The sequence below is a fragment of the Euleptes europaea genome, chromosome 3 (assembly GCF_029931775.1).
Source record: "Euleptes europaea isolate rEulEur1 chromosome 3, rEulEur1.hap1, whole genome shotgun sequence".
Classification (NCBI taxonomy): Eukaryota; Metazoa; Chordata; class Lepidosauria; order Squamata; family Sphaerodactylidae; genus Euleptes; species Euleptes europaea.
In genome coordinates this window covers 48647505-48674217 of record NC_079314.1, presented here as the reverse complement: position 1 = coordinate 48674217, position 26713 = coordinate 48647505, and the positions used below count along the sequence as shown (strand labels likewise).

Sequence of the window (26713 nt, the reverse complement as noted above, 5' to 3'; positions counted from 1 at the left end):
CCCATTGTTCTGAACTTGTGAATGAGCTCAAGTTCAGCAATCTCCCATTGTAATTTCCCCTTGAAGCTTCTCTGTTTGAGGACTGCCCCTCGTAGGTCAGCAACGGAATGTTCTGGAAGATTAAAATGTTCTCCCTTTGTTTTTTGAGTGTTGTGAGTTTGATGTCTGATTTATTCACATTTATTCTTTTGCATGGTCCCATGATATTCTGCAACTGACCTGCTATAACAACAAAGTCCAAGATGTCATGGATGAGAAGCATTTTATTTGCAAAATGTTTAACAAAAAAAGGTCCCTATTGAATGTTGCATAATCGAAGCTTGCTATTACCACCCAGAAGAGCTCTGCTGAACATCTTTACACAGATGCAATGGTAGCAAAAAACACACATTTCATTCCAACCATTCCCACAAAGAAAGGCATGATTCTGTATTCTAAATTGTGTGATGTTACACTTACTTTGAGTTTTCCTTCATTTGTGTTCTAGATATCTACCAACCTGCTTCATCAATACACCAATGTGCTGGACAGACTTTCGTACAACCATGTTGTCTATCAGAGTCATCTCTCCATTCCACAAGATGGTCAGGCCATGCAGAAGAGCATCATTCATGTCTGATGGGAACTCTCTACGGGTTGTTAGGAATCCAGGTCCAGGTGGTTCCAGGAGCAAACCATTCTAATAGGCCCTGTAACCCTGCAGAGGTTCCGAGGATTTAAATCTAAACTAGGTAATGGTCGACCCATGACAAAGCAATCACAGAGATCTCTACACCCTAATCATATTGAGCTGGAGAAGCACAGAAAATGAAATCAGGCTTATGACCTGAAAAATACTCAGCAGTTTTTCAAACAGATTACAAGATGTTCTTAAGCGTGACTTGCAAAACACCCCTCACAGTATGCCACATCAGCAAATAAGTGTTCAAGATAATTCAAATTGCTACACTAAAACAATGTCAAGACAGCAATGTTAAGATTGTCAAGACAATGTTAAGACAGCAATCAGGGTAAAGCATGCAATTATTTCAGGAAGCTACAATCCACAGAAGACAGACAGAAAAGGTTTATTTTCTAACTACTACAAGCATCACCTTGAACAGAACATTAAAAACCATAGGAGGACGTACTTTCAGTAACAGGATAAGAATCAAGAATTGAAGGAGCTGTGAAGGGGTAATTTTTCCTAGGACCTTTGTGTGCAGTTGGCAGAAGGGGTCCTTAAATCAACTGAAGGAATTTAAGTAAAAATTTCTCCCCTTTAAGTCAATGTTTGATCCCAAATCCAAATTAGCTCTCCTCCATGGCCTCAATTTTTCAAACCATTGTCCACTGGTGACATCTTGTTATACTTTGCTTACTTTCCCACATATCACTGGAGCCTACAATCTTAGAACCAGTTACTAGGGAATAAGCTCCACAGAGCTCAGCAGGACTAACTTCTCATTTATCATGCATGGGATCAGACAGAAAGAAAGCCCTTTTGATCTCTACACAAATCCTTGCTTCCCTCTTTGACACCCTTATGTCTAGCTTGTTAGTAATGTAGGGGAGTAACTTGGGGATGTTCTGAATGAGGAAAAGGACAGACCAAAAGAAGTGCCCTGCATAGTGGTGGTGGGGAATTCCCCAAAACATTTTTGTAGAAACATTCGCAAGTCTGAAAGAATGGAAGGCTGTGCATGTGCACTGCAAATTTTGTTGGCTGCAGAGAGAAGTAAACAAGCATGAACCCACAGCTGATAGGGCTGACAAACCAAAGGGAAGCATCCCTTCAATCTCGGACCAAGATGGAGAACAGAACTGGCTACGGAGGATATACAGCCTTAGGCACACATCCGCAGAGTCCAGTTCTTACCACAAAAGCCTTTCAGCTGCAAAGTTGCTCAGCTTCTACCAGAATGACCCCAATCTGGGTCTTCTTGAATTAAAAGACTCTGTAGAGGCACTTGTCAAGAAGAATCTCTGCCAAGCAACAGCCTAAGCACCCAGAGGGACATCCTGAATGCCACCAAATGCATTACCTGTTACCTGGCTCATCTGGTCCACCAACTCTACCATGCAGTGTGTGTGTGTGTGTGTGTGTGTGTGTGTGTGTGTGCCATTAAGTAGTAGCCGACTTATGGTGACCCCTTATGGGGTTTTCAAGGCAAGAGACTTACAGAGGTGGTTAGCCATTGCCTTTCTTGGCACAGAGACTTGGTGGTCTCCCATCCAATTACTAACCAGGGCCGACCCTGCTTAGCTTCTCTGATCTGACAAGATCAGGCTAGTCTTGGACATCCAGGTGAGGACACCATACAAAGCAGTATCTGCCAAATGATCCTTTAAGACTCAAGGAAACTGCAAATCATGCTCAGTCCTGCCTTTGGATCTAAGAGTTTATCTGCCATTGCCTATGAACATTCAGTCCTGACTCTGTGGTACTGGAAGCTTTTTTTAAAAAGCCAAGTTTCTAAAGAAACTTGATTGTATACCAACTACCAAATTATTTTTTTGTGCAGTGTTTTTGCAGAATCATGAATACACATGTCCCTTTCTGCACTACTGCCTGCTATCGAAGAAGAAGGAAGGAAGGAATTGGTTTTTATATGCCAACTTTCTCTACCTTTTAAGGATAATCAAACCAGCTTACAATCTCCTTCCCTTCCTCTCCCCACAACAGACACCTTGTGAGGTAGGTGGGGCTGAGAGAACAGAGTTCTGAGAGAACTGTGACTTGCCCAAGGTCACCCAGCTGGCTTCATGAGGAGGAGTGGGGATTCAAACCCGGTTCTCCAGATTAGAGTCCACTGCTCTTAGCCACTACACCACGCTGGCTCTCCATGTTTAGATGGTCTCATTGTAACAAGTCAAAAAATGAGGAAAGCTACTGACGAAGATGTGGAAGGAGATGCAGGAAACAGAAATGACATATAGCTTAAAATCTGATGGTGCAAATGTAATATGGAGCAGATAAGCTAAAAGCAAGAGAAGGGAATACTACTGAAATAATATGATTAAAATGCATTTATTGTAAATAGGAAGTTAATTTTAATCCAGCTATACATAAATTTGCTTAAATAAATAATAGGAATGCCACCGAATAAAATAATGGGGGTTAATCCTTTGTAATTCATAAAGAAATGCCACAAGTGATAAACTGTATCATCATTTGCTTGGCAACCACATCCTTCACAAGAAGAAATCTGCAGGATTTTTTTAACAGATCAAGAAAATAAAATGTTTTGATATGCAGGTGTGTGCAGTTTTGAAGTCTGGCCCTTCATACTATAAGTTACAACAGTGTAGATCCCCACATTGCATCCCCTTCCTTAGACAAAGAAGGCTGAAGCCACTGAAGAAAATGTTTGACTGGATTATCTAGAAGGCACTGAAATAAGCATCTGTAGAGTTTGGTGGGAGATCCGTGCAAAATAACAGAATTTGGATTACACTGACAGTATTTTGGATTACACTGAAATGACTTTGATCAAGTTCATCTTACTCTTTATACTGCCCTGCATTGATACAGAATTTAAATACAAAATTCCAGTAAATTGTTATTCCAAAACACAGCATATAACACTGATGTATCATTAGGGAAAATGTTCCAGCATTCCCAATTATTGCAACCCTCAAGCTATCATCTTGCACACTAATTATTTTAGAATATTGTGGGTAATTATGGGGCAGTGAATGGTATACCAGATATTCCTGTTGAGTAAAGCACTAAAGTCCTGAAAGGCTTTTAGAAAATTATCTTAGCCACTAATGTCAAACACACAGAGCAATAACAATTCACTATTGTCGTTCTCCAACATAAGATAATAGCTTAAAATGATGAGTTGAAGATGAGCCACAATTTCAGCTAAAAGGTTTTCTATTTCGTCTCCCTGTCTCTGGTCAAGTTACAGGACCAAGGTACAAATGGTTTCAGTTAACCACAATAAAAAGTTATCTTTGTGTTATCACAGCACTTAAAACACACCACAGTAAACATTGGAGGATAGTATTTGTTTTTAATTTAAGCAATGCATACTCGTGATCAGCTCAGTATACTCACATTTTTTTCCTGCAAATAATGTGTAGTAATTATCTTTGAGACTGGCCAGTTCAAAATGTATTTTCTATTATCTGAGTCTACCGCTTTTATTAAGTTTCAAGCTTTATTTCATCTCACAGTCTCAATAATGAGAGCCATAAGATCAGGCTCCATTCACATGCACCCTCAAATGCTACAGCAGCCACTTTCCTGTATACCAAGTGTTCCCCAAAAGTTAAGGTACCACCTGATCCCCACCTCCTCTTCTCCCCTATATTTAAAAACAAGCATGCAACACTCAAATGTTGCATGACAAAATACTTTAAAGATGTAAGGAGGAAGCTTTTTTTTTTTTGTAAAGTCATGCACAAGACTTTGGACGTGCCGAAATGAACTCTTTGGAGTTTGGTCTAAGTATACTATTTCAATGCTAGAAGCAGCAACAACAAGCAGCATCAGAAGTATCCTGAAAATCACAGCTGACTTGCATGGTGGTCTCTATGTTACATCATAACTACTTCTGAAATATTCCTTAGTTATTCAAGCAACAGCTTGTCACATGGTGCTAGTATAGAGGCGGAAAGTCAAAAAACAGGTGTGCAGGAGAGTTGGTGGTCCAGACTATAGCTACCATCTCAATGTAAGTATTTATTGATTACATTATACTTCCCTTTCATCTGTATACAGTGTACTCTTCTTATACCCAACACACCAGTGCAAACCCATTTGAGTCTAATAACCTGGACCCAGATTATCTAAACTGTATCTTATCGCATAAGGGCTGTGCTACCAGTCAAGTCCCTCCGTAGAACTAATGCCATCTATGCTGGTTGTGGCTACCTTTCACGCAGGCCAGAGATCTTCACTGAATGTCCTTCTCCACTTGTCCCACTCTAGGAAGCATGGTGGATGGCATGGATGGCGACATTATACACTGAGGCGGGGCAGCTGCCAGGGACCCAGAGCTTCTGGCAGAGCTCACTGCTGCTGATCTCCCACCTTGCCTGTACATACACCCTTTTTGTGCTTGTTTCCAGCTGCATGTGCTGCCCTGTGCCACTGGGAAAAGGGTGCACCAAAGGGATGGAGGTGGGTGGGAAAGAAGGCATGAGTGGGGGCCTGTTGGTGAGCACAAGAGTGGTACTTTCTGCCCAGGCCCCCCAAAACCTGGAACTGGCTACGAGGGTATGGGCTTTCTCTAGAGCAGCCGAGTCAAGTTCACCTCACTCCATTCTTACTGGCATTTCGTGTCACACTTAAGGTGGTACCATTTTTTTTAAAATAAAATTTTTATTATTTTTCTATAGCAGTCAAACAAAGTATTCAACAATCAAGACAAGTAAACATCAGAGTATAGATTCTAATTAATAATTGTTGAAAATACATCCATATATAGATAATAAAAAATAAAATATAAAAACTTCCCCTACACCTCCCTCAATCTTATCATTTATTCGTTATCTCCTTTGTTTAAGATTCTAATCCTAATATTATTACAAACATTTATAAACATTTACTATTTCATTTACCTATTTTAAAATAAAAAGAAAAAAAAGAAAAAAGAAAAAGAAAAAAAGAACAGATATAAAAAATAGAAATAAAAATGGATTAGATAATATGTAACATTTTTAACCTTCTTTAGAAATGAATATTCTAATTTCTCAGTTTCTCCCACATATCTAATAACTGTCAATTATGTTAATGTCATTAATTATGCTGCTTTTATCAAAGCCAAACCGTTTAATCAGACCTTTTTAATTAAGTCCCAAAAAAAACTAAGCCCTTTGACCCAGTCTCTTCATCTTAAATTTCCAACATCTTCCTCTCTTTCCCAAAAGCTTTGAACGATGAAGGGCATCCATGGAAGTTGTTAATGCAGTTCCCTCTGTAAAAATTGATGTAAGATAGTGAATCTGCAACAGATTTTCTTCCATCCCCAAGGCGAAGAGAAAAATCCTGGTATTTCCAGCTGCTTGCCCTTTTAAGTTCTCCCAGTTAACTTTGAAAAGTTCATCAGGTAGTACATACAACCAAAAATCCAAGTCACTTACATTCATCTCCATGGTTATCAGGGTAGATTCAGTTTCTTCTTGCAGGTATATCTCCTTCGGAAATCCTTCGTAGCTCTCCATCTCCTTTGCAGTGTTTATTCTTCATTTAATGGTTTATCATTTGGGGAGCTTCCATCTCTCATCTCAGATCTCATTGTCATAATCCGGACTTTAATGTCCTTAAGATCTCCCAGAATTTCATCCAATTTCCTAATAGCAAGTTCATAGGTGTCGTGTGTCAGAGACGATCCATGCATTTAATCTCACTTTCCATGGTTGCCACTTCTGGTGGTTAATTGAAGTTTAATTTGTAAGATCCAGACAGGAATATGTTGAGTTGTAAAATGATGTTGCGGGGGGTAGAGTAAAAAGTTGCACGTCTGCCTCCTTCCATTTGCCTAGGAACTGGGGAAGTATTTGCCAGTTACACAATGCCACACATCCGGTCTCAAATCCCGTAGTATTCTCACGATGGCAGACGATAGCTGGTACTTCCAGGTAAGACATGGCAAAGGAATTTGTTTACTCAGAAAAGCCTCCTCCCGGAAATGGGGGGGAATCTGCTCGTCCCTCCTCCTTACACTTCAGGATTTCTGATTGGTGGCTATACCGTCATTCAAATAGTCCCGATTGTTGTGTCTATCCACCGATCAATTTGATTAGGATCCTGTTGGCTTATCTAATGTTTTTAAATGTCAAAGAGTCAACCAAATCTCAGATGGGAGGATTCGGATTCTATAGATATTTTTCTCCATTCCTTCAAAGCTTCCAATTCCAGGTAAAACAAAAGAGTTCTTGTTACTTACTCAGATTTTAGAAGAGTAGGTATTCTTGCTTTAATATCGTTGCTTAGATCAGTGGTTCTCAACCTTTTTCGAGTTGCGACCCCCTTTTACAATTGCCAAGTAACCTGTGACCCTCGTCACATTTGCATAAATTTGCATAAATTTGCATAAATTACATTTTCAATAGGATAAAGAAAACACATTTGTTTTTTTGGCAGTCCAGGGTATCCATATATATAATTACTTTAAATGTTAAAGTTTAAAACAAACAAGCAAACGGTACTACCACCTGTTGCGCAGCGGCTGTGACTGTGTGGCGCGGCAACCTTTCCTGGCACGGAGGAAAGAGTGCCTCTGAGCATGCACTGCGTTCCTTGTCCTCCCCTCTCTCCCAAAAAACTCTTCCAAGCAGGTCGGGGCTCTCGTGAGGAAACCCCCTCTCTTGTGACTGGGACACTGCTTCTGCACAGAACTGCAGTTATCCCTCAAAGAGGAGCTCCGTTTAATCACCTCACGAGAGCGAAGGGCCAGGAAAGAGCCGAGGGCCACTTATCCCGCTCAGACTTTTCGTGCCTTTTTCTCCCCTCCGCCAGTCACCGCTCCTTCTGCGCCTCACCAAACCTGTGCGCTCGAGGGGGAAATCCCGAACTGCGCATGCACCTCGACTCTCTCCCCCTTGGCCTTGCCAGAGCGGAACTGATGACTCAGGGCAGAAAAGCGAAGCCACACTACAGACATGTGCACTTGGATTCCAGGCTGAAGCTCCCGCCCCACCCGAGCACGGCTAAAAGTAAAAACAACGTGACTGTAGCGGCCTCAAGGGGGACCGCCCTCTTCTCCTCCGAGACCTGAACTGGCCAAGCCAGGGGAGCTTCCTCGGCCTCCCACACATCCTGCCGCATCATCCGCCCGGCGCAGGTGCGACCGCGCCCAGGGCTGGCCTGTCCACCTCTCAGCTGGGCAGCAGGGCTACAGCTGGTGTGCGGTGGCACGCCGCCGCGTCTCTGCAGCCCGGCTCCTTCTGGCTGTCAGTCGGCCAGTTACCTCTCTGCTTGGGGTCTTCCCTGCCCTCGTGGACGGATCAGGGTTACAGGGCGTCTGGGTTAGTCCTGGACAGCCTGGGATGGGGCCTGTCCCAGGACAGTGGCGGCGACCCCCCAGAAAACACTTCGCGACCCCCTTGGGGGTCCCGACCCCCAGGTTGAGAACCACTGGCTTAGATGGTAATAGATAGGGGAGAGCTGAGCCTAAATTCCAAGAAAGACATTCACGGCAATGGTTCCTCCTCATGCCAGACGGGACCTCATCCAGGATTCCAAGAGTCGCACAATGGCTCTCTCGGCAAAACTGGGGGTCAAACCGCACTTCGTGGGCAGCAGGAGAAATCCTGTTTCCCAATCCACTGTTTAGGATCGGGTAGGGGTGCAGATTTGAACGAATCTTGGTTCTCTTGGGAGCCCCCAAGAGACGTGGCACTCAGTTCAGCTCCCTAGCGGAAGTTCTAAGGTGGTACCATTTATTATGGCATTTGATAATCATACTCCTTTTTAATGGTTTGGCTGAAGGTTTTTTTTATATTGTTTAATGATGAGATTTTAACTGATAAGAAGAGACAGAGGCCACTCACTGGTTTTTGGCCTTGTTTCCAATATAATTTTATCATTGTTAAAATAACAGAGTCTTGTGACACCTTAAAGCTAATTAATTTCTTGCGGTATAATCTTTTGTGAGTCAGAGCTCACTATGTCAGACAAAAGTCTGACATATTTTGGCTGCAACAGACTAGTACGGATACTCCTTTGGAATGTATTAAGCTTATTTTAACTTCTTCTAATCTAATCTGAGGGTTTTCAGGTTGGGAAACAATTTTAATAAATATTGCCACAAATGTTGGTCTAATACAATCATCTATCCACCAAACGTATGTACTTTGCAAGTGCATTATACATTACACTGATTTGGTTTTTGTATAAAAAGACACCAACCTATACTGCTTGAATGCATTTCCTGGTTGCAGTGAGGGTGCTTACTCTAAGGTAAATGCACATGGTTAAGGGGCAGAATGAAATGTGACATCACGTTGCTTTGAAAAATATTAAACCTCACAACATTTGTTCAGTTTCATGTCACTGTTTCCTGGGCGTTGCCCTTTTTATACACTAAACTCCCTTATGAGGCAAGCATGATCAAGCCTGTAACTCACTGACAATTCCCTCTGCATTCATCACAGCAGGTGTCGTACAACCTCATGAATGTGACACAGTTGCACAGATCTACAATGAAAGCTAAATCTGTTGTAGCACAATGTCCCAGCTGCAAGATATACTACATCATTGCAAAGAATTCATTTCATTCATTCCTCAGGATCATTATTTCATAGATACAGCAGGCTCTGTATGCCTTATAAATGCATCGTTGCTACTTTTAGATCTGCATTAAAAAAAAAAACCAGTTTCACACATAAAAATACTACACCAGCATGGGGTCATGCTCTGTAATGTCACACCAGTGTTTTGGGGGAAGGGCACTCAGGTGACGTGGAAGATGGTTCAGTTGCCAGCAAAATGTTTAGGACAGAATAGTATTGTGTTGCCAATATCCCGTCAGGAACCTGGACATCTTCCAGAATTACAACTGATCACCAGTGTATAGAAATCAGCTCTGAAGGGTGGACTTTATGGCATTATACCCTGATGAGGTCTTTCCCCTCCCCAGGCTCCACCCCCAAATCTCCAGGAATTTTCAAACCAAGAGATAGCAACCCTAAAATTACTGCAAAAGGTTTTAATCAAGACAGTAATTTATTTAGTTTTTTGCTGTCAAGTAACAGCTGACTTATGGAGACCCTGTAAGGTTTTCAAGGCAAAAGATGTTTGGAGGTGGTTTGCCATTGCCTGCCTCCGTGTCACGCTTCTGTTATTTATTCCTTGGAGGCCTCCCATCCAAATACTAGCCAGGGTCAGGTCTGAGAGTGTGTGACTGGGCCAAGGTCGCCCAGCAAGCTTCCATGGCATGAGCAGGGATTTTAACCTGGGTTACCCGGGTCCTAGTCGGATACCTTAACCACTGTGCCATGCTGGATCTCGAAAAAAATAATACATCTTGATTTTTTGACAGATTCATATGCTCATGGACAGGTTTGTTTGAAATGTTAATGTGAGCCTGCTCTAAAATTCTGCAGGCATTAATTAAAGTGTGCATCCTGTAAACTATCACACTAAAACCTCTCACAGGAAGTAAAGGTGTGGCACTGTCTATCTATAGACCAAGACTTCTGCAGGATTGTGGCCTCCATCAATTTAACTGCAGCCACACCAGGGCCTAACTCTGGAACCCCTGAGGCAAGCTTAGGGAACTGTTAGTATAAACTAAACTCTCAATTAATTATTTGACTGAAGAATTAGCATTCAGTTCACTGTTTATTGTTTTCACTTGTTTCAAGACATCCAGTAGAAAAAACAACACAGAAAACCTTCGTTTGTGACCTTGGGGGAGGCAGACAAAATAGTTGGCACAATCCTAGCTGATATGCAAGTCCCATTGTAAACGCTTCGTTAATTTTTTAGTACAGTAGAATGATGTTGCAATTTTCCATCCCTGAGCAAAAAGCCCTCCCATATTCAACTCCCTGGTACTCCCCCCCACCCGACTACAACTAACCAATCCAAGACTGTAACAATAGCAGCCTCTACACAGCACAGTAGACTCTAGAAGGCAGCTTGACACATTGCACACAAAAGAAACCTTTAAAAACATAAAGTTGCATGGCCCATCATCTCAGTCTAACTCCATGATAGGTGTTCTATCATACAGCCAGCAAGGTGTAGTGGTTACAGTATCAGGCCAGGCCCTAGGAGATCAAGGTTCAAATCCCCACTTTGAACAGAACTCTCACCAGGTGATTCGAGACCAGGCATTTCTCTCTCAGATTAGCCTACCTCACAGGGGGGGTTGTTGAGAGAATAAAACACAGGAAGGAAGAATAACGTTGCAAGCTACTTTAGCTCCCCACTGGGGAGCAAAGCAGCGTGTAACGATCTAAATCGATAAAGTCCCCCAAAGACTAAAACCTGGATTGTTCTGCCTCCCCCTCTGCCATTGACACAGGTGCGGCACCGGAACACAGAGGGGGGCAGTCGCGTCCCCAACCCAGCAGATGCAGCGTTAAACACGAGAGATTAAATACGCAGGATCCGAGGGCAACCCAATGCCTCCATGCAACAGCTGCAAAAAGAGCCCAGTTCTGGGCAAAACAGCCGCTGAAGCCGAGACAAGGGAAGGAGGGTTCTCCTGTTATCCCGGGCCCCTTTCTGAGAACCGCCAGGTTTGGCCGTAGACACCCCTCCCCTTTTTAAACCTCCCCATTGAGACGGGAGTGGGGGGGGGGAGGTTGCCTTTGAAACTCGGCGAGGAACGAGCTCGCTCTGGCCACTGGCAGGCCGTTATAGTTGTCCCCGCAGTCTCCGGCGTCGGGAGGAAGGCTACCTGCCAAGTGAGGCGCACGGGGAGCAGCAAAGCGCAGCCCGGCCTTTGCGCCCCCCTCCCCCCGATCCCGGAGAGCCTGCCGGCTTCCCGAAGCCCCCCGAGACCCGAAGCCCCAGGCACGAACCGCCTTACCTGACAGCGACCCGGACGGAGCTCTCGTCGTGGCCGGCCGACATGCTTTAAAGGTGGCGGCAGGCGCGCGCCGGGGGCGAAGGACGCTGCCGCATGGACAGGCCCCAAAGGCTGCGGCGGAACGTTGCTCCGGCCAACGGTCCCCGCTGCGGCTCGGTGAGGGGGGGGGAGAAGAGCCGTCACCCCCGCCGCGGCCCCCACCCCCTTCTCTGCTCTCCAGCCATTTTAGTCGACTGGCTGAATGAATAGGGAGCAACAGCGGCGGTGAGGTTCACACTCCGCCCACTGGGGGCGGTGTCGCGCCCGGCCCCTGGGGGCGGAGTGGCGCTGCTCACCGTCGCAGCCAACGCTCCGCTGGCTGGCTGGCTGGCTGGCTGGCTGGCACTCCGGGCCGCTTCCAGGCCGCCCAGCACCACCCCACCGCCGGCCCAGGGCCCCAGCAAGCGGCCGGCTTCAGGCTCCCGCCAGCCGCAGTGCGGAACCCAGGCCCTTCTTCGCCGCCGCCACCCGCCTCAGCTCCCAGGCAGAGAGCGGGCCTGGCCTGGCCTGGGCTGCTGCTGCCCGGCTAGCCGTCGCTCGCTGCTGCCGGGAGTGGGGAGGAGCTTCCCTCAGGGATGAGGGGCTCTCTCGCTTCCCTTGCACTCGTTTTGCACTCTTTGTGGTGCGCTTGCCGTGACCTTCTCTGGGAGAGGCTGCCAGGCAGGTCGTTTTTTGTCCTTCGTCCTGCAGGTGGTGCCATCACACGCACCAAGGGCGCGGGCGTTGCGTTCATTCGCTCCTTGAAGGTGTGAAGCTGCCTTCTGAATCAGACCCTTGGTCCATCAAAGGCTATTTGTACCCGGGAGGTTTTGCCTTGGATTTGCCGCTCTCTAGACGCACGTTTTCCCCATCCAGATGCTCAAAACTCTGCACGGGGGTCCAAGGCAAAACCTCTTGTGCATAAATGGCCAAAGTCAGTATTGTCTGCTCTGACCGGCAGCGGCTCTCCAGGGTCTCAGGCAGAGGTCTTTCACATCACCTACTTGCCTAGTCCCTTTCACTGGAGATGCCAGAGGTTGAACCTGGGACCTTCTGCATGCCAAGCAGATGCTCTGCCACTGAGCCACAGCCCCGCCCCTCTTTCCAGGCAGAATGGGTAGGTGTCTCATTTCTTTTTATGTATTTACTTGTGTTGTTATCCCACTCTTTTGCCACAGAGCTCAGGGCAACATACATCATTCTCCCGGACTCCATTTCTTGCATGACAACCTGTGAGGTAGGTTAGGCTGAGACAGAGCGACTGGCCCAGAGTCGGGCAAAAATGCATGGTCGCTTTAGCCTCCTTTATTCCCTGTTCCAGCTAGGATTCAGCCAGGATCGAACACAGTTCGGCGAAAAGGCATGCCAGATTCATAGCAGGTAGGAATTTGAACTCAGGTCTGCCGAGTCCTGGTGCAGTACTCTAATCATTACACCATGCTGGCTTTCCTTTTAGAGCAATGCTAATCCATTTCTGTCCCTTTGCAGCTGTTGATTTGGCTTTAGATCTTGTCCTAGATGTTTGGTATTTGTAGTGATCTGAAATATCTGGTTTTCTCCCTCTTTATTTTATTCTGTATCATCTGTCCTAATGAAAAGGGAACCTCGAAAGCTTGCACACCGTTATGTGTACTTGGGTTGGTCCTAGTAAAAGGTATTACATGGACTGTGTAATAAAATGCCCATCAAAAATACATTTTTAAACAAACATAGTATAAAAGACAAAAAAGTAGACAAGACCTCCTCAGGTTGGTGTCCACCACATTAATCCATCTGGCCAAGTCCAAGGGCTAAGAGCTGTCAGGCTCTTGTCCTTCAATTTGCACTCAAAGGCTCCCATGCCTGCACTTACTTTCTTTGTATGAAACCTTGAGCCAACACCATGGGGCCCAGAAGATAACAATGTTCTCACTGCCGTTGGCATGTTCCACTTCTACCTGCTCAAGACCTTTTGCTATTATTTTTCCCACCTTCTGGATGGGCTTCAAATTGGTTTGGGATGCCCAACCCTGGTGGCTGTTACATCCCAGCCAGTAGGCATGAGCAGCTGTGTTGTCTGAGAGGGCCTTTTTTTTTAGTCCTTACATATTCATTTTGTGAGAGCTGTGGTGTTTGTTTTTTGCAGCCAGATTCTGTTGTGTGTTTATATTGTTTGATAAATGTGTTTTTTGTAAGCTTGCGGTGCAAATCTGGTTTTATTCTGTGTATTGTAAACTGGCCTGAGCTATTTGGGAAGGCAAGATAGATTTATTTATTTATTTATAAAATACTGAGTTACTTCAGTCTACGTCTGTTGATTTTAGTGGGCATAAACTGAAATAACTCTGCTTGGGAATGGTCTGTAATATATGCAGTCCATGAATTCTCCACATATGTATTCACATGGTATAACCAGGGTTGTCAAGCCACTGGTCAAAACAGGTGATCCCCTGCCCAAGTTCCTGTTGCCATTTGGAGTGGTGGCAGGAGATGAATTAAAAATTAACCGTTAAAAAAAACTCACTGACATCATGAGCACAATGATATAACTTTCGGGTACAATCCAGAAGTGACAGTGGGTATGTCTAGGAGTTGTCAGAAATTCTATAGTAAAACCATAGAATTTCCAGTGATTACTAGAGCTACCCATTGTAACTTCCCGGTTGTATCAGGAAGTGACATCATCACTCTCACAACTATGCTGCCCCATACTGTGTCCCTACCCCCTCCAGTTGGCCTGCCAGGCTGAGCCTGGTAACCCTAGGAACAGTCTTTTATTTTGAATGCTTAGAACAGGGATCCTCAACCTTTTTGAGCCTGTAGTCACCTTTGGAATTTTGGCAAAGGGCACCATCATAAAATGGCTAACACAGAAGGCAGAGCAAAACACAAAATATCAGCAAGTACTGTTATATATAACTCCAATAGTACCTTTTCAACATTTCAGGCAGAAGCTCTATTTAACGGTATGCCTTTTAATGTACACAGCCAATCAGAAACTCTGCAAAAGTCCCACCTAGCCCTGCCCACTTTCTAAAAGTACTTGGTGGGCACCAAGAAAGGTGTCAGTGGGTGCCATGGTCCCCACAGGCACCACATTGGGGACCCCTGGCTTAGAAGAGAAGATATTCCTGCAACAAAAACCCTATTTTAAGAGATGTTGTGCCCCCTGTGACATTCAGAAGCTTTTTAAAATTAAATGCCTATTAGACTTTTGTATAAAAGGTTCTAAGCAGTTCTTAAATTTCATAATTTCCTCCCCACATGCCACATGTCTAAGTCAGAAATTCTCTCTAATAATCACATTCTTTTCAAATTCAATATAAAATAATGTTGTTAAGCTAATTCTTAAGCTCATAAATGCATTAAATCATCATGGCTTTGAAGGAACAAGTATATGTAGGACTGTAGCCAAGGTGAATGTATTGTATTTTGCAGAGCTTACATTAACACTTTCTGTGCAAAGCGCAAGATCTCAAAGTGCTTTAAAAACACTTCTTTCTTAAGCCTCTGCCCTTGCGTCCCACCTTTTTATACAATGGCTTAAATTCGCGTGCTATAGCTTCCAGTACTTGGAACAGATATACAAAGTGACGTGGATTTTGCCAGCTTAGGAGAACCGGGCATTGTTCCTGCTCTTGTATTTTTGACATCAGCCAGACACAAATGAATTAATCCGTTCTTTTTCCTGTCACTGTATCTACATGTCCAAAAAAGCTTGCGTGTGTCTGTCACACCACTGTTAAAGATAAAGGAACTGGGCCAGTAAAAGTGGTAGCCTTAATTGTACTAATTTAGATGAGGTTTATCAGTAAATGACTAAGACAGCAATCATTTGCACAACTGTGTGGGAGACAGTTTCAATTAACTCCATCAGATAATATAAGCCTATAAAGAGCCACATACCTGAATGATGCCCTATAAAGAGTACTGAGAAGGGCCTCCTGAGTTGACAATCTTCGTCAGCAGTGTCCAAAGTCAATTAGTTGGGGGTTGTAGGCTCCAGAGACATGTACAAACTGGCCCCACAAGATCTGTGTTTTTGCGGTTGGATCACTAAGCCCTCTTCCTATACCTGGCCATCTGGTAAACCCAGACTTTTCAAAGCATATGTGAAATAAGGCATGGGAGGGTCTGGTATTCAGAGAAAAGTAGTCAAAAATTGGGCACCCTGAGCACACTGTTTGGATCTTGATCACAGGTCTTAAGCCTCTTGACAACTACATGTTTATTTGTTTTTGGAAATTTCTCATCTGTCTTTCCTAAAAGCTGAAGGCAGTTTAGATTATATTAAAACCAAAGACTAGATATGGTAAAAATTGCCAATATAAAAACTGACATTTTCAATTGGCATATTATGAATGTCTAATTAACAAACTCACTGCCATAACTTTTAAGAAAACAAGGTGGACTTTCAGGCTTCTGGAAGATTGGCAGTGAAGTCGCCATCTGCATGGGTTCTGGAAGCCCATTCCACAAGGTGAGTGTCCCAATAGAAAAGTCACATAAATGGGTGGAAGTATTCTCCCCCAGCAAAGAGGGTACAATAAACAGGAACTACTTGTGGAGCACAATTCACACTTGAGTTCATATTGGGGAAAGTGGACCATATAATAAATCAGGATTTAAGCATGAAATTATTTGTTCTGAAACATGTGTTCAGTCACTCAGCTTCAGTAACTTTTTTTGAAAACAAAGCATTAAAATTACATTGATTTCTGAATAGGTCATGTTGTCAACTGCAGAAATGTTCTCTAGGACTTCATCTATGCAGAGGGAGGGGCCAAAAGTACGTTGGCTTTTATCCAGCCAATCACTGGTGCAAGGTGGTGGTGGGGTGTCACAGCATTCGCCTCCCCCACTGGACCTACGAATGATTATTCCCGGGATCACTGGACCAATGTAGACCAGCAGCTGTATGTGTGTGTGTTAGGGATAGGAGTGAGAAGAAAAGGGATAAAATCCACTTCTATTACTTTCCTGACTGCTGCCCCCGCCCCCCAGCCAGCATGGAAATTCCTGAGATCATTCCAAGGCAAGTAGAAATATGGCAAGTCCAAATACAATTGCAGATAATTATAATTTATATCAACCTGTTTTGGTGACCTCAAATGACATCAGACATTAAAATCAATTCTCAATTAAATTAATGTAATTCTCTAGTCATGGAAACCCGGTTGTGTGGAGCCAGCAATCCTGGGGGTGGGCGAAGTACCATAGGAGCCGGTTTGAGCCCTACGTCGCTGTCCATGGCACTTGTGCTGTGCGAAGTGGCATGGACGCCAGTGTAGGGCAACTTATGCTGGCCCCGGGGAACGACTCGGCAGCTCAGGCTTTGGGCGCCAGTGCTGCCGCTTTTCCGGAAGCAAGTGCTCACGCTGGCATCAGGGGGCATTCCCAGGGCGTCCCCAGGGATGGGACTAATGTTTGTCAGCTCCCAAACCCCTTTCAGCACGGGGACACCCCTTCACACTGCCACAGCGCTACCCCAGCAAAATAGCTGATGTAGCCCCGTGAAACTCCATGGAGGGGTTTCACAGGTATTCTATTTTAAGGCAGTTTATTTGTGAATTTACTGGCTGGGAAGCCACTCAGGAGGCAGTGTGGCTGTGCCACTCCCAGCTGACAACTAATGATCCCCCCTTAGGAATGGCCTGCTTGTCTATTTAAGGTAATTGCTCTCCCCCCCACCCCCCAAAAAAGTCATATGCAACAAATTGAAAATAGGATGCTCGAACTCCAACTGATTCAGCTCACATTCTGTTGCCTGGTGATGAGCAAAGAGCCATTTTTTCATCGAGCAGTTTGTGAGCAGTTTCATCCTATTCAACAGGTTACTTTCCATACATTCAAACTGCATAGTATAGTGCCGTGTTGGTGAACCTATGGCACGCATGCCACAGCCAGCACACCAAACCATGTGGGCATGCGCGGACCCGTCGCGTCTGCCTAGGGCTGTGCCGTGCTGCCGTGGTGAGGGCGCTGAGGGCGGTGCTCCTTCTCTCCAAGCCCATGCTCCCCAAGCCTGCGCTGGCGCCCTCCCTCTCCTTACACCCGGGGCAAGCCCCTCACTCTCTCTCAGCTGAGCTGCGGCCGCAGCTCACCTGTTTGTTGGGGTGCCCAGCCCCGTCTTGGGGCCCGCCAGTCTTCAGTTTGTCTGGGGCCCCGCCCGTCTAAAAAAGCATTTGGAAAATTCTACAACATTTGCAGACAATCCTACAAGCCATCAGGAAATCTACAAGGAATTTTCTAGCATTGTAGCAGCTGCAAAGGTGAATTTTAGTAACAGATTTTTACAGTTCCGTAAGATGGAGACAACCCTGTGTTTTCTTACTTCCCCAGATAAAGCCAAATTTGAAGAACTTGATCTTTCCTCCCTACACTGGTTAGATTTAGAAAATCTGGAAATGGAGCTAATAGAATTTCAAGAAAGCTCTATCTGGAAAAATAAATTCTATGACCTGCATGAAACACTTGAGAAGATAGAAGGGATGACCAAGGACAGCACACTTAGTTCTGAAAATGAAATCCTTAAAGTGTGGAATTCTCTGCCAAATAATTTTAAGTCAATGAAAGCACTTGTAAGCTTTCCTTACTTTGTTTGGATCATCTTATGCTTGTGAGCTGCTGTTTTCAGCTTTGAATTATATCAAATCTGACACCAGAAACAGGCTAACAGATGACCTGAGTGCTGCATGTGTTGCTCTCAAACTTACAAAGTATGAGCCAAGGGTAGACAAATTATCAGCATGCACACAACAGCAAAAATCACATTAATTGTTCAAAAAATTTGATGATGTCCTCAAAGATGTCACAAAAATGGTGAATTACATCATGGCTCGTGCTCTGAATTGTCAACAGTTTCAAGCACTTCTTGAGGAGGTTCAGGCACAGTATAATTGTTTACTTATGTACAATAATGTCCGGTGGCTGAGCAGAGGACGAGTCCTGGAGAGATGCATGCCACATGCAAACTTTTACCTTTCAATAAAAAGTTTGTATAATTGAAAGCTCTGTTATTGTGTTTTAACGCAAAATATGTGAATGTATGAGTTGTTTTTTCTAAACGAAAACCTCAGTATTCAGGTTAAATTGCCGTATTGGCACTTGGGGATAAATAAGTGGGTTTTGGGTTGCAGTTTGGGCACTCAGTCTCTAAAAGGTTCGCCATCACTGGTATAGTGCATCTGGCAGCATTTCGTACCTGCAATTCCTGGAGATTTGGGGGTGCAGCCTGGGGAGGGCAGGATTTGGAGACAGGAGGGACCTCAGCAGGGTATAATGCCATAGAATCCACTCCCCCACCAAGCCATTTTCTCCAGGGGAACTGATCTGGGTAGCCAAGAGATCTGTTGTAATTTCAGGAAATCTCCATGCCCCTTCTTGACACTAGCAACCCTAGTTTCACAGAGCCAGACGAGAGTCCTACTTAACCCCCCTCAACAGACTTGTAGTTGCTATGCACCATTCTGCTGCCAATCATTTAAATAAAGTGTGAGCAACCAGTATGTCAGTAAGTGTTTATAACTATAGACTATTTTATTTAGAACTACCAGGTAGTGTTCATCTAAATCTTCCTTACGGAGCTTCTTTTGTACATGCACATTTTCACACAGCCTTATGGGAGTTGTAGTCCCTGGTCCCCATTTCATGATTTCAGCCACTGTACAGATGTAAAATCAGCCCACAAGGCAGAAGGAAATGGAACTCCACTGGCATAGCTACTGCGCAGCCCAAAAGCTGTTTGGCAGCTATCCAAGTTGAGTGGTAGTGAGCGGAGGCAATTTGGGGCTTAACTCACAGATGATCATGGCCGTTGAAAATAGCATGTTTACTGGGGAGTTCACATTACCTTGACTGAAAACAAAAATAAACTTTATGAAAATGCTGCTCCTCAAATACCCAAAGCCAGGTGTTCTTTCTAAAATAGCTGCCAGGCTTACTAGTAATTAAGTCAATGCCAAAAATTTTACAAGGACCCTTCCCAGAGAAACCCCTATTAATGACATCTGCTTCATGAGTGTGGTATGGAAGAGTTTTAGAGATTTTGAATTGCATCATGTGCTTGAAATACTGTGATCTCCCAGATCCTGTGTTGGTTTTTGTGGTAATCAACTCTTGAAGGATTACACTGTCAATAAATGCTGAACAGTATTACTCATCTATATGGTATAAAAAATATCACTCAATAATGGCTAATGAATACAGAAGGATATACCTGTTCCTCTGTTTCATGCAGTAGCATTCAAGTGTTGCATTGTTCTTTCCCTCCAGAACTACCATGAGCCAATTCCTTAGGCTTTTGAATCTGAAAATCAGCACGTTCCACCTCTTTTATCTGTTGATTTTAAATGAGTTATTTCAGGGTTTGAGTCATCATAAATTCCAACCGCCATTGTTCTCTTGAGCTATATAAGCAGATTTTCATTAGCAGTACCATCTAGAATGCATTCGATATTATCAAAAACATCTCAATCTTAAATGCATATTTTATTTCATAATTCCTATGAATAAAAATAAGTGACGGGTGGATCCAGCCATCCTCCATGTAGCCAATTTAAGTGACTCTTCCTCCAACAGAAGGTTCCTTATATTCAAGGAAGGCTTCAAGAGTAAGGAAAGATGGGGTATAGCTACAAGATGGTTTGGCTACAACAGATTGAAATGCTTTTCCTCCACGTGTGTCTTAAAATAGCACCTGGTAATGCTTTTTTGGGAGCCATTTTGTTTGGCATTCTGTGTACTCGCAGATCAAGATGGCGATGGGGCCACGTGCATTTATTAGCCTGTCACCAAACAGAAAATCACCTTGTGGGCACCATCAGACTAATCTCTAGGGGGGTATACCTATCCAATAGAAACAAATGTTTGTGGGCAGTAACCTTGACCATGGAAGTGAATGCCTAACAGGCCGCCCAGAGGTGCCATTTTTGAATTGTGATTCTCAGGTTTCCTTCAGTGCTTGCTGACTTTTTCACCAAAGTCAGCAAACAACAAGGCAAATGGTGGCAATGGACTTTCCTGGTGCAAAAAGGAGACTCTGGATCTCCTCTTCTTCTGGGACAAGGAGAAGATGCTGGAGGCTTTGGGAAATTCCCATCAAAATATTGACATTTTTGAGTGTCTTGTGGAGCAAATGGCATAGGGACACAAGCGCTCCATGTTGAATTACTGCACCAAAACCAAGACACTTCATCAGGAGTACAAGTGGATTGCTGTCCACAACAACCGCTCAGGAAATCTGCCAGCTACCTGCCCATACTACAAGGAGCTCTACTGCATCCTAAGAGGGGAAGCAAGCATTAAGCTGAAGCGCATTGCAAGAAGCCTGAATCTGCAATGGGTGGTGGAAGAAAGAAGGCTGAGTGAGGAGGGCATGGCGGGATCTAAAGAACTGTTTTCTCACAATCTTCTAACAATCAACCATGAGGACATATGCGTTCAGTGCCTTTAGATACGGGTTAATGTGAATGCTGTGCAATAATATAAATATTAATAATAATGCATTAAAAGCAGGTGTAGCAATGCCGTTCTCAGTGGCGTTACGGGGTGAAAGGGGACAGGAGGCTGCCTACAGGCAGCCCCGCCCCCCAGAACGCCCCTGGGGACGCCCTCCGGAATGCCAATGCAGGCCTTTACACCGGTGGGATACTGGCAGAAGGCCCCGTTGGCGTCCCGGGGCAGCAGCACCCGGAGGCCAGCGTCCAGCCCTCCCCACTGGCATTGAGGCCACTTACGGCAGCGTAAGTAGCCTGGACACCGGTGTGGAGGGCCCCAACACCAGCGCAGCCCCTTCCTGGTCTCCTGAGGACTTTCATCCTCAGAAGTCAGGAATATGCTGTAAGATTGTCAGAGCCTTGCCTACCTCTTATAAATCCTACCTAATCTGTGTGTACCAAAGTTATAACAACCTTTTGGAGACTGGTAGCAAGAATAGCAGTTAATATCTTAGCATCCACATGCATCAAAGAAATAGACCGAAAATTTGCACACTGAGTATGGTCTTTGCTAGGATTAGGAATCACAGTGATATAGGCGTCATATAACAATAATTGCAATGAGCTAGACTCTAAAATCTCATTATACAATTGATAGTTTTGGAATTGCAAAGGTTTTATGCCATTCAATAGGCAACCCATCTGGTCCTGGAGATTTGCCATTATTCATATTAATTATCACTGCCTTTATTTCGTCCATGTATAAAGATTCAGCAAAAATTAATTTCACTTGAGGCAGTATATATTATATTATTCTCAACTTTGATCTTAGGAGTATAGTTCTTATTCTTCTCTGTCTTAAACAATATGCTAATATTTTACCTGGTTTCTCACCACTCTCCAAATATGACTAGTGCAAACAAGTTAAAGCATTTTCTGCTTTCACTGATAGTATGTTATTTAGTTCATATTTGACTTTTTGCGATTCCCAATAAAAATCTAGTCTGGGAGACATAGCAAACTTGCTCAAAAGATATTTCAATCTATCTTTCAGTGTGTGTTTTTTTCCATTTCTCTAAGCTTCTTATGAGAAACATATGCAGTGATTTCCCCTGTAATAAAAGTTTTACAAGTATCCCATTCAATAGCATGAGTACCAGCCGTTCCCTGATTTATATTAAAATATTCTGATAACTCAGCCATCAGCTGAAACACAAAAGTAGTCTAACCAGTAACAATTATGATGCACAGAAGAAATAAAAATATAACCTCTGTCCATTGAGTGCCGTATACGACAGCGATCAATCAGCTCAGCCATATAGGCTTTAAGTGTAGATCTCACCAAAGAATATTATTTGTGTGGGGGGATGCTTTGATCCAAAGCTGTATCTAGTTTGTCATTAAAATCTCTCCCCACCAACAGATAGTCATATGTAAATTTTATCAAGTGGATGAAACACTGATGAAATGTGTCTAGAACATCCACATTTGGACCATACAGATTAATCATAATGATAGAATCAGAGCTTTTCACTACCAAAATAATAAAGCAACCATTTGGATCTGTAATCACTTCTGGACGTGAAAAAAAACCACTCTTGTGTATCTATCATAACACCTTTAGACCAATTCAGTGTATCAGTAGCATTTACCTTACCAACCCAGTCCTTACACAAGTAATTCTTATCCTTTGCTATTATATGAGCTTCTTGTAAAAATGCCACATCCGCTGTAAGATCTTTCAATTTGGAAATAACCTTATTAGACTCTTTCAAGCCCTTAACATTCCACGATATCATGTTGAACATAACCCTTGAAAAGAATATACCTGATCCACAATGCCCAGTTCCCTGGCTATAGAAAAGTTACAATGTATCATATAGAGAACCTTACTATCAGTAAAATATTTACTATAAAAATAATAGAACAATGCATATGAAGTAAAAATTACTAAGACAAGCAAAAAAAGAGGGAAAAAATCTCTATAAACCACTTATGCAAAAAAAAAAACAACTATTCCTATCCTTAAACAAAAAAGAAAAGAAAAATGTTAAAGGTAGAGGGAAAAAATGAACCTCCCCAAAAAATAAATTAAACAATCCTTAATTACATAGGTACACCAGTATGGTTACCAGCTGCCTGGGGGGGGGGGGAATTCCTGCCCCGTTAATAGAAGCTTATAATGGAATGCTATTTACCTGGTTATTTTATTTATTTCCATAGCATGAAAAGCTCCAGCTGCCCATTTCCACACATTAATCCTCTCTTAAAGGGACAGGTCATTTTTCTCCAGGACTGTTGGCACCCCCATTCATCAGATAAGGGGCACAGTGGGCACCTCTCTTGCTCACAATGAAATCCTGCACAGTATACTCCAGTATAGGTCCACTGATTTCAAAGGCCTATGCTGGAGTAAGACTCTGTACATTGCACTGTTAGTTTCGTGTTTTTGCCAGATGGGTGAGATGGATCGTAACTTTCTCTTTCTTTGGGGAGTCAGTTCTCCCTTGTTTTTCAGTTTCCTTTTGCTTCAGTAATGTTTTCTTCTGCAGCCCTCAGTTCAGAGGGGGATAATCCAACAGTTTGGATTTTCCTCTTTTTTTAACGATGCATCAAAGTCTCTTTTAAAAGAAGCCATTTTCCAATGCTTTATTCTCCCCGCAGCGTACAAATAATATTTCACTACATTTTACAATGTGCCAGGTCTTTTGCAATTCTCTATGAAAGAGCACCTTGAGGCAATTTTGCATTCCAAACTCATAAATCTCGATGGTATTCTGCTTAGCTCACCCATTGACAAAACAGTTCCTCAAGTGGGTTTAAGCCACAAGTTTCCTCATGTTCATACACCTGAATCTCAATGGACTTTCCTGTTATTCCAGAATTAATGAAAAAGCTATCAGACATGCAGAGGAAATTGCTGTTTTGGGTGCAGTCTCTTTGGTGAAGAGAAGCAGCACCATTTTTAAAAAATGCATAAGGAAAGGGTTGTTTTAAAGCCCACTATGGGTTTTGAAGAAGAAGAAGAGTTGGTTTTTATATGCCAACTTTCTCTACCTTTTAAGGAGAATTAAACCAACTTACAATCTCCTTCCCTTCCTCTCCCAACAACAGACACCTTGTGAGGTAAGTGGGGCTGAGAGAGTTCAGAGAGAACTGTAACTAGCCCAAGGTCACCCAGCTGACTTCACGTGTAGGAGTGGAGAAATCAACACAGTTCTCCAGATTAGTGTCCACCGCTCATGTGGAGGAGTAGGGAATCAAACCCGGTTCTTCAGATTAGAATCCACCACTCTTAACCACAACACCATGCTGGCTCTCCCACCGTTCTTAGCCACTAAGATGGTGTCACCTTTCCCCATCAACCCTTATAAAGGTCTGTACATTTTTCCTGTGAATGACAAAGAAGGACCACTACATCCTTTGGATGATTATAGTGAGCCCATTAGGAGCCTGCTGCCACAGCATTGGCTATGGGGAGGGAAAGAGGCACCAACCTGTTCCACAGTTCAAGAAGACCATTCCGTTTGGCCTGCATATTTGGATGATAATCATGTAACTTGTAATAACATAACTTACACTGCAGTCCCTGCTACTTTCTCGCAGGTAAGAGGAATGAAGAGGAAACAGGGTGAGCTTGAAAAGAAATCCCTGAAAGGCTTGAAGGCAAATTTGGGTTTGCCTCTCAACAATATGCAAAATGGCCCTGAAGAACTACCCTGTTGCTTAGTAATACCATGTATTCATAAATAGTAACATGAAAAGCTTCATGGATGGCCCAGGCTAGCCCTATCTGATCAGATCTTGGAAGCTAAAGCAGCATTGGCCCTGGTCAGTAATTGAGTGGGAGACTACCAAGAGAGACTAAGGAGAGTCTACACAGAAGGAGGCAACGGCAAACCACCTCTGTTCATCTCTGGCCTTGGAAATCCTTTGGGTCACCCTAAATTGGCTGTAACTTAATGGCATATTCCTCCACCAAACAAAAAATAAAGTGTAAACTTCTTCAGTGTTAACTGATGTGCGACTCCTTCATTTTATGTTGAGGAGGGGGAATTCATCACCGAGTTATTTTGTAAGAAGGCCCCAAAACACAGTACATTAGAAAAACATCCCATTTCAAAAAGTATGAGTACTACTGGTATCTTGGGTGTGACTCTAACATGCTACCACTGCTATCCCTGAGGGACTGCAGATAGTGCAGGGGGGGGAGAATGGAGTTTAATGGAGACTGGGCACACAGTCCCAACAGTACAAGACAATCATGGCAGTAAGCACAGCAGACTGAAAAGCAGCCCTTGTGTGAACAGTTCCAAATTTTCAGAAGCTATTTTTGCTGTCCATAAATGTTTTAAAATGGCACGGCAGTGGAGTTAGCAAATGCATGCATATTTTTAAACCTCACAGTTCATTCAAAATTCATAATGCTTCAATAAAAAATGGTAGTTTCCAGTTAACGTCTGGGCAGTGATCTGATTTATAAAGCAAACAATAAAACATCCCCAAAAGAAAAGGGATCACAAAGTGGGTTTTTATTTCTGAATCATAGGATTGCTTTCATTCTTTATGATCAAGCCACAGTTCAGAAGCACTATGAAATATTCCTGCAGCATTATTACAAGGGTAAAACTATGCCATATTGTTGATCTGCGTTAAGTCTCTTCCAGGAAGTGGTCAGTGGCTGCCATTGCATATGTAATTTGGAAGAGCTCAAAATTAGCATGATGCTTCTCAGGCTCTTTTCAAGCTACATGATTCATCCCATCTTTGAAGCTTCTGCAAATAAATCAGGGCAAAACATAGGGAAAACATATATAACGAAAGATAGAAATGGACTGCAGAATAGCAGCTAAAGGAGGAGATGAAGTGCAGTGCAGTGGCTAGAATGTTAGGTTTGAATATGCATTTGAGACACCAAGGTCAATACTCACTCTACCATAAAACCTATTGGAGGACTTGGGTAAGTCCCCAGGCATAAATAATCTGTAAAAATTAGTTTTGCCTTGAGCTGGATAGCCTAGGCTAGCCAAACCTTGTCAGATCTCAGAAACTAAGCAATGTCAGTCCCAGTTAGTACTTGAATGGGAGACCACCAAAGTAGTCCGGGGTTGCTATGCAGAGACAGGCAATGGCAAAGCACCTGCTTGTCTCATGTCTTGAAAACCCTGTGGGGTCACCATAAGCCAACTGCAACTTGACAGCCTTAAATACTATTGACCACAGTATCCTACTGAGCCACCTATCAGTGCTGGGTCTAAGGGGCATCGTGTTACAGTTGCTGAGGTCCTATCTGGGGGTCAGTCTCAGAAGGTTGAGTTGGGGGATTCCTGCTGTGCCCCATAGCCATTGCCTGTGGGGTGCCACAGGGTTCCATCATATCCCCTATGCTATTTAATATCTATATGAAATCAGTGGGAGAGGTTATTAGGATGTATGGGTTGCAATGTTACCAATAGGCAAATGATACCCAGCTCTTCTTTTCCTCCTAATTCTGAGGATGCTGTTCATGTTCTGCTTGGAGTGAGTAATGAGCTGGATGAGGGTGAACAAGCTGAAACTTACAGCCCTTTCCTGAAATAACGGTGTGCGGAGTCGGCGGTGAAGAGGTTTTGGCCCCCCCTTTCAGGAATGGGCTGTGAGTCCCTACAAGACAGAGGTTCTCTGCGTTAGTAGGAAGGCACACCAGGGACTCAAGATCTCTCCTGTCTTGGATGGGGTTGTACTCCCCTTGACAAGCCAGGTTTGCAGTTCAGGAGTGCTGCTTGATACAGCAGTCACCTTAGAAATCCTGGCAGCTACAGT

At 43.6% G+C, this 26713-nt stretch overlaps 1 protein-coding gene across 9 annotated transcripts in view; it reads right to left on the bottom strand.

The window, feature by feature from the left end:
- Positions 1-11523, bottom strand: part of KIF21A (kinesin family member 21A) — a 125223-nt gene extending 113700 nt beyond the window's left edge. For all 9 annotated transcript variants that reach the window (XM_056847219.1, XM_056847222.1, XM_056847225.1 and 6 more), the window contains exon 1: positions 11478-11523. In XM_056847219.1, coding sequence (XP_056703197.1) covers positions 11478-11521 — 44 coding nt within the window. In that variant the 5' untranslated portion in view covers positions 11522-11523. The remainder of the gene's footprint in view (positions 1-11477) is intronic.
- Between the last annotated feature and the right edge of the window lie 15190 nt (positions 11524-26713).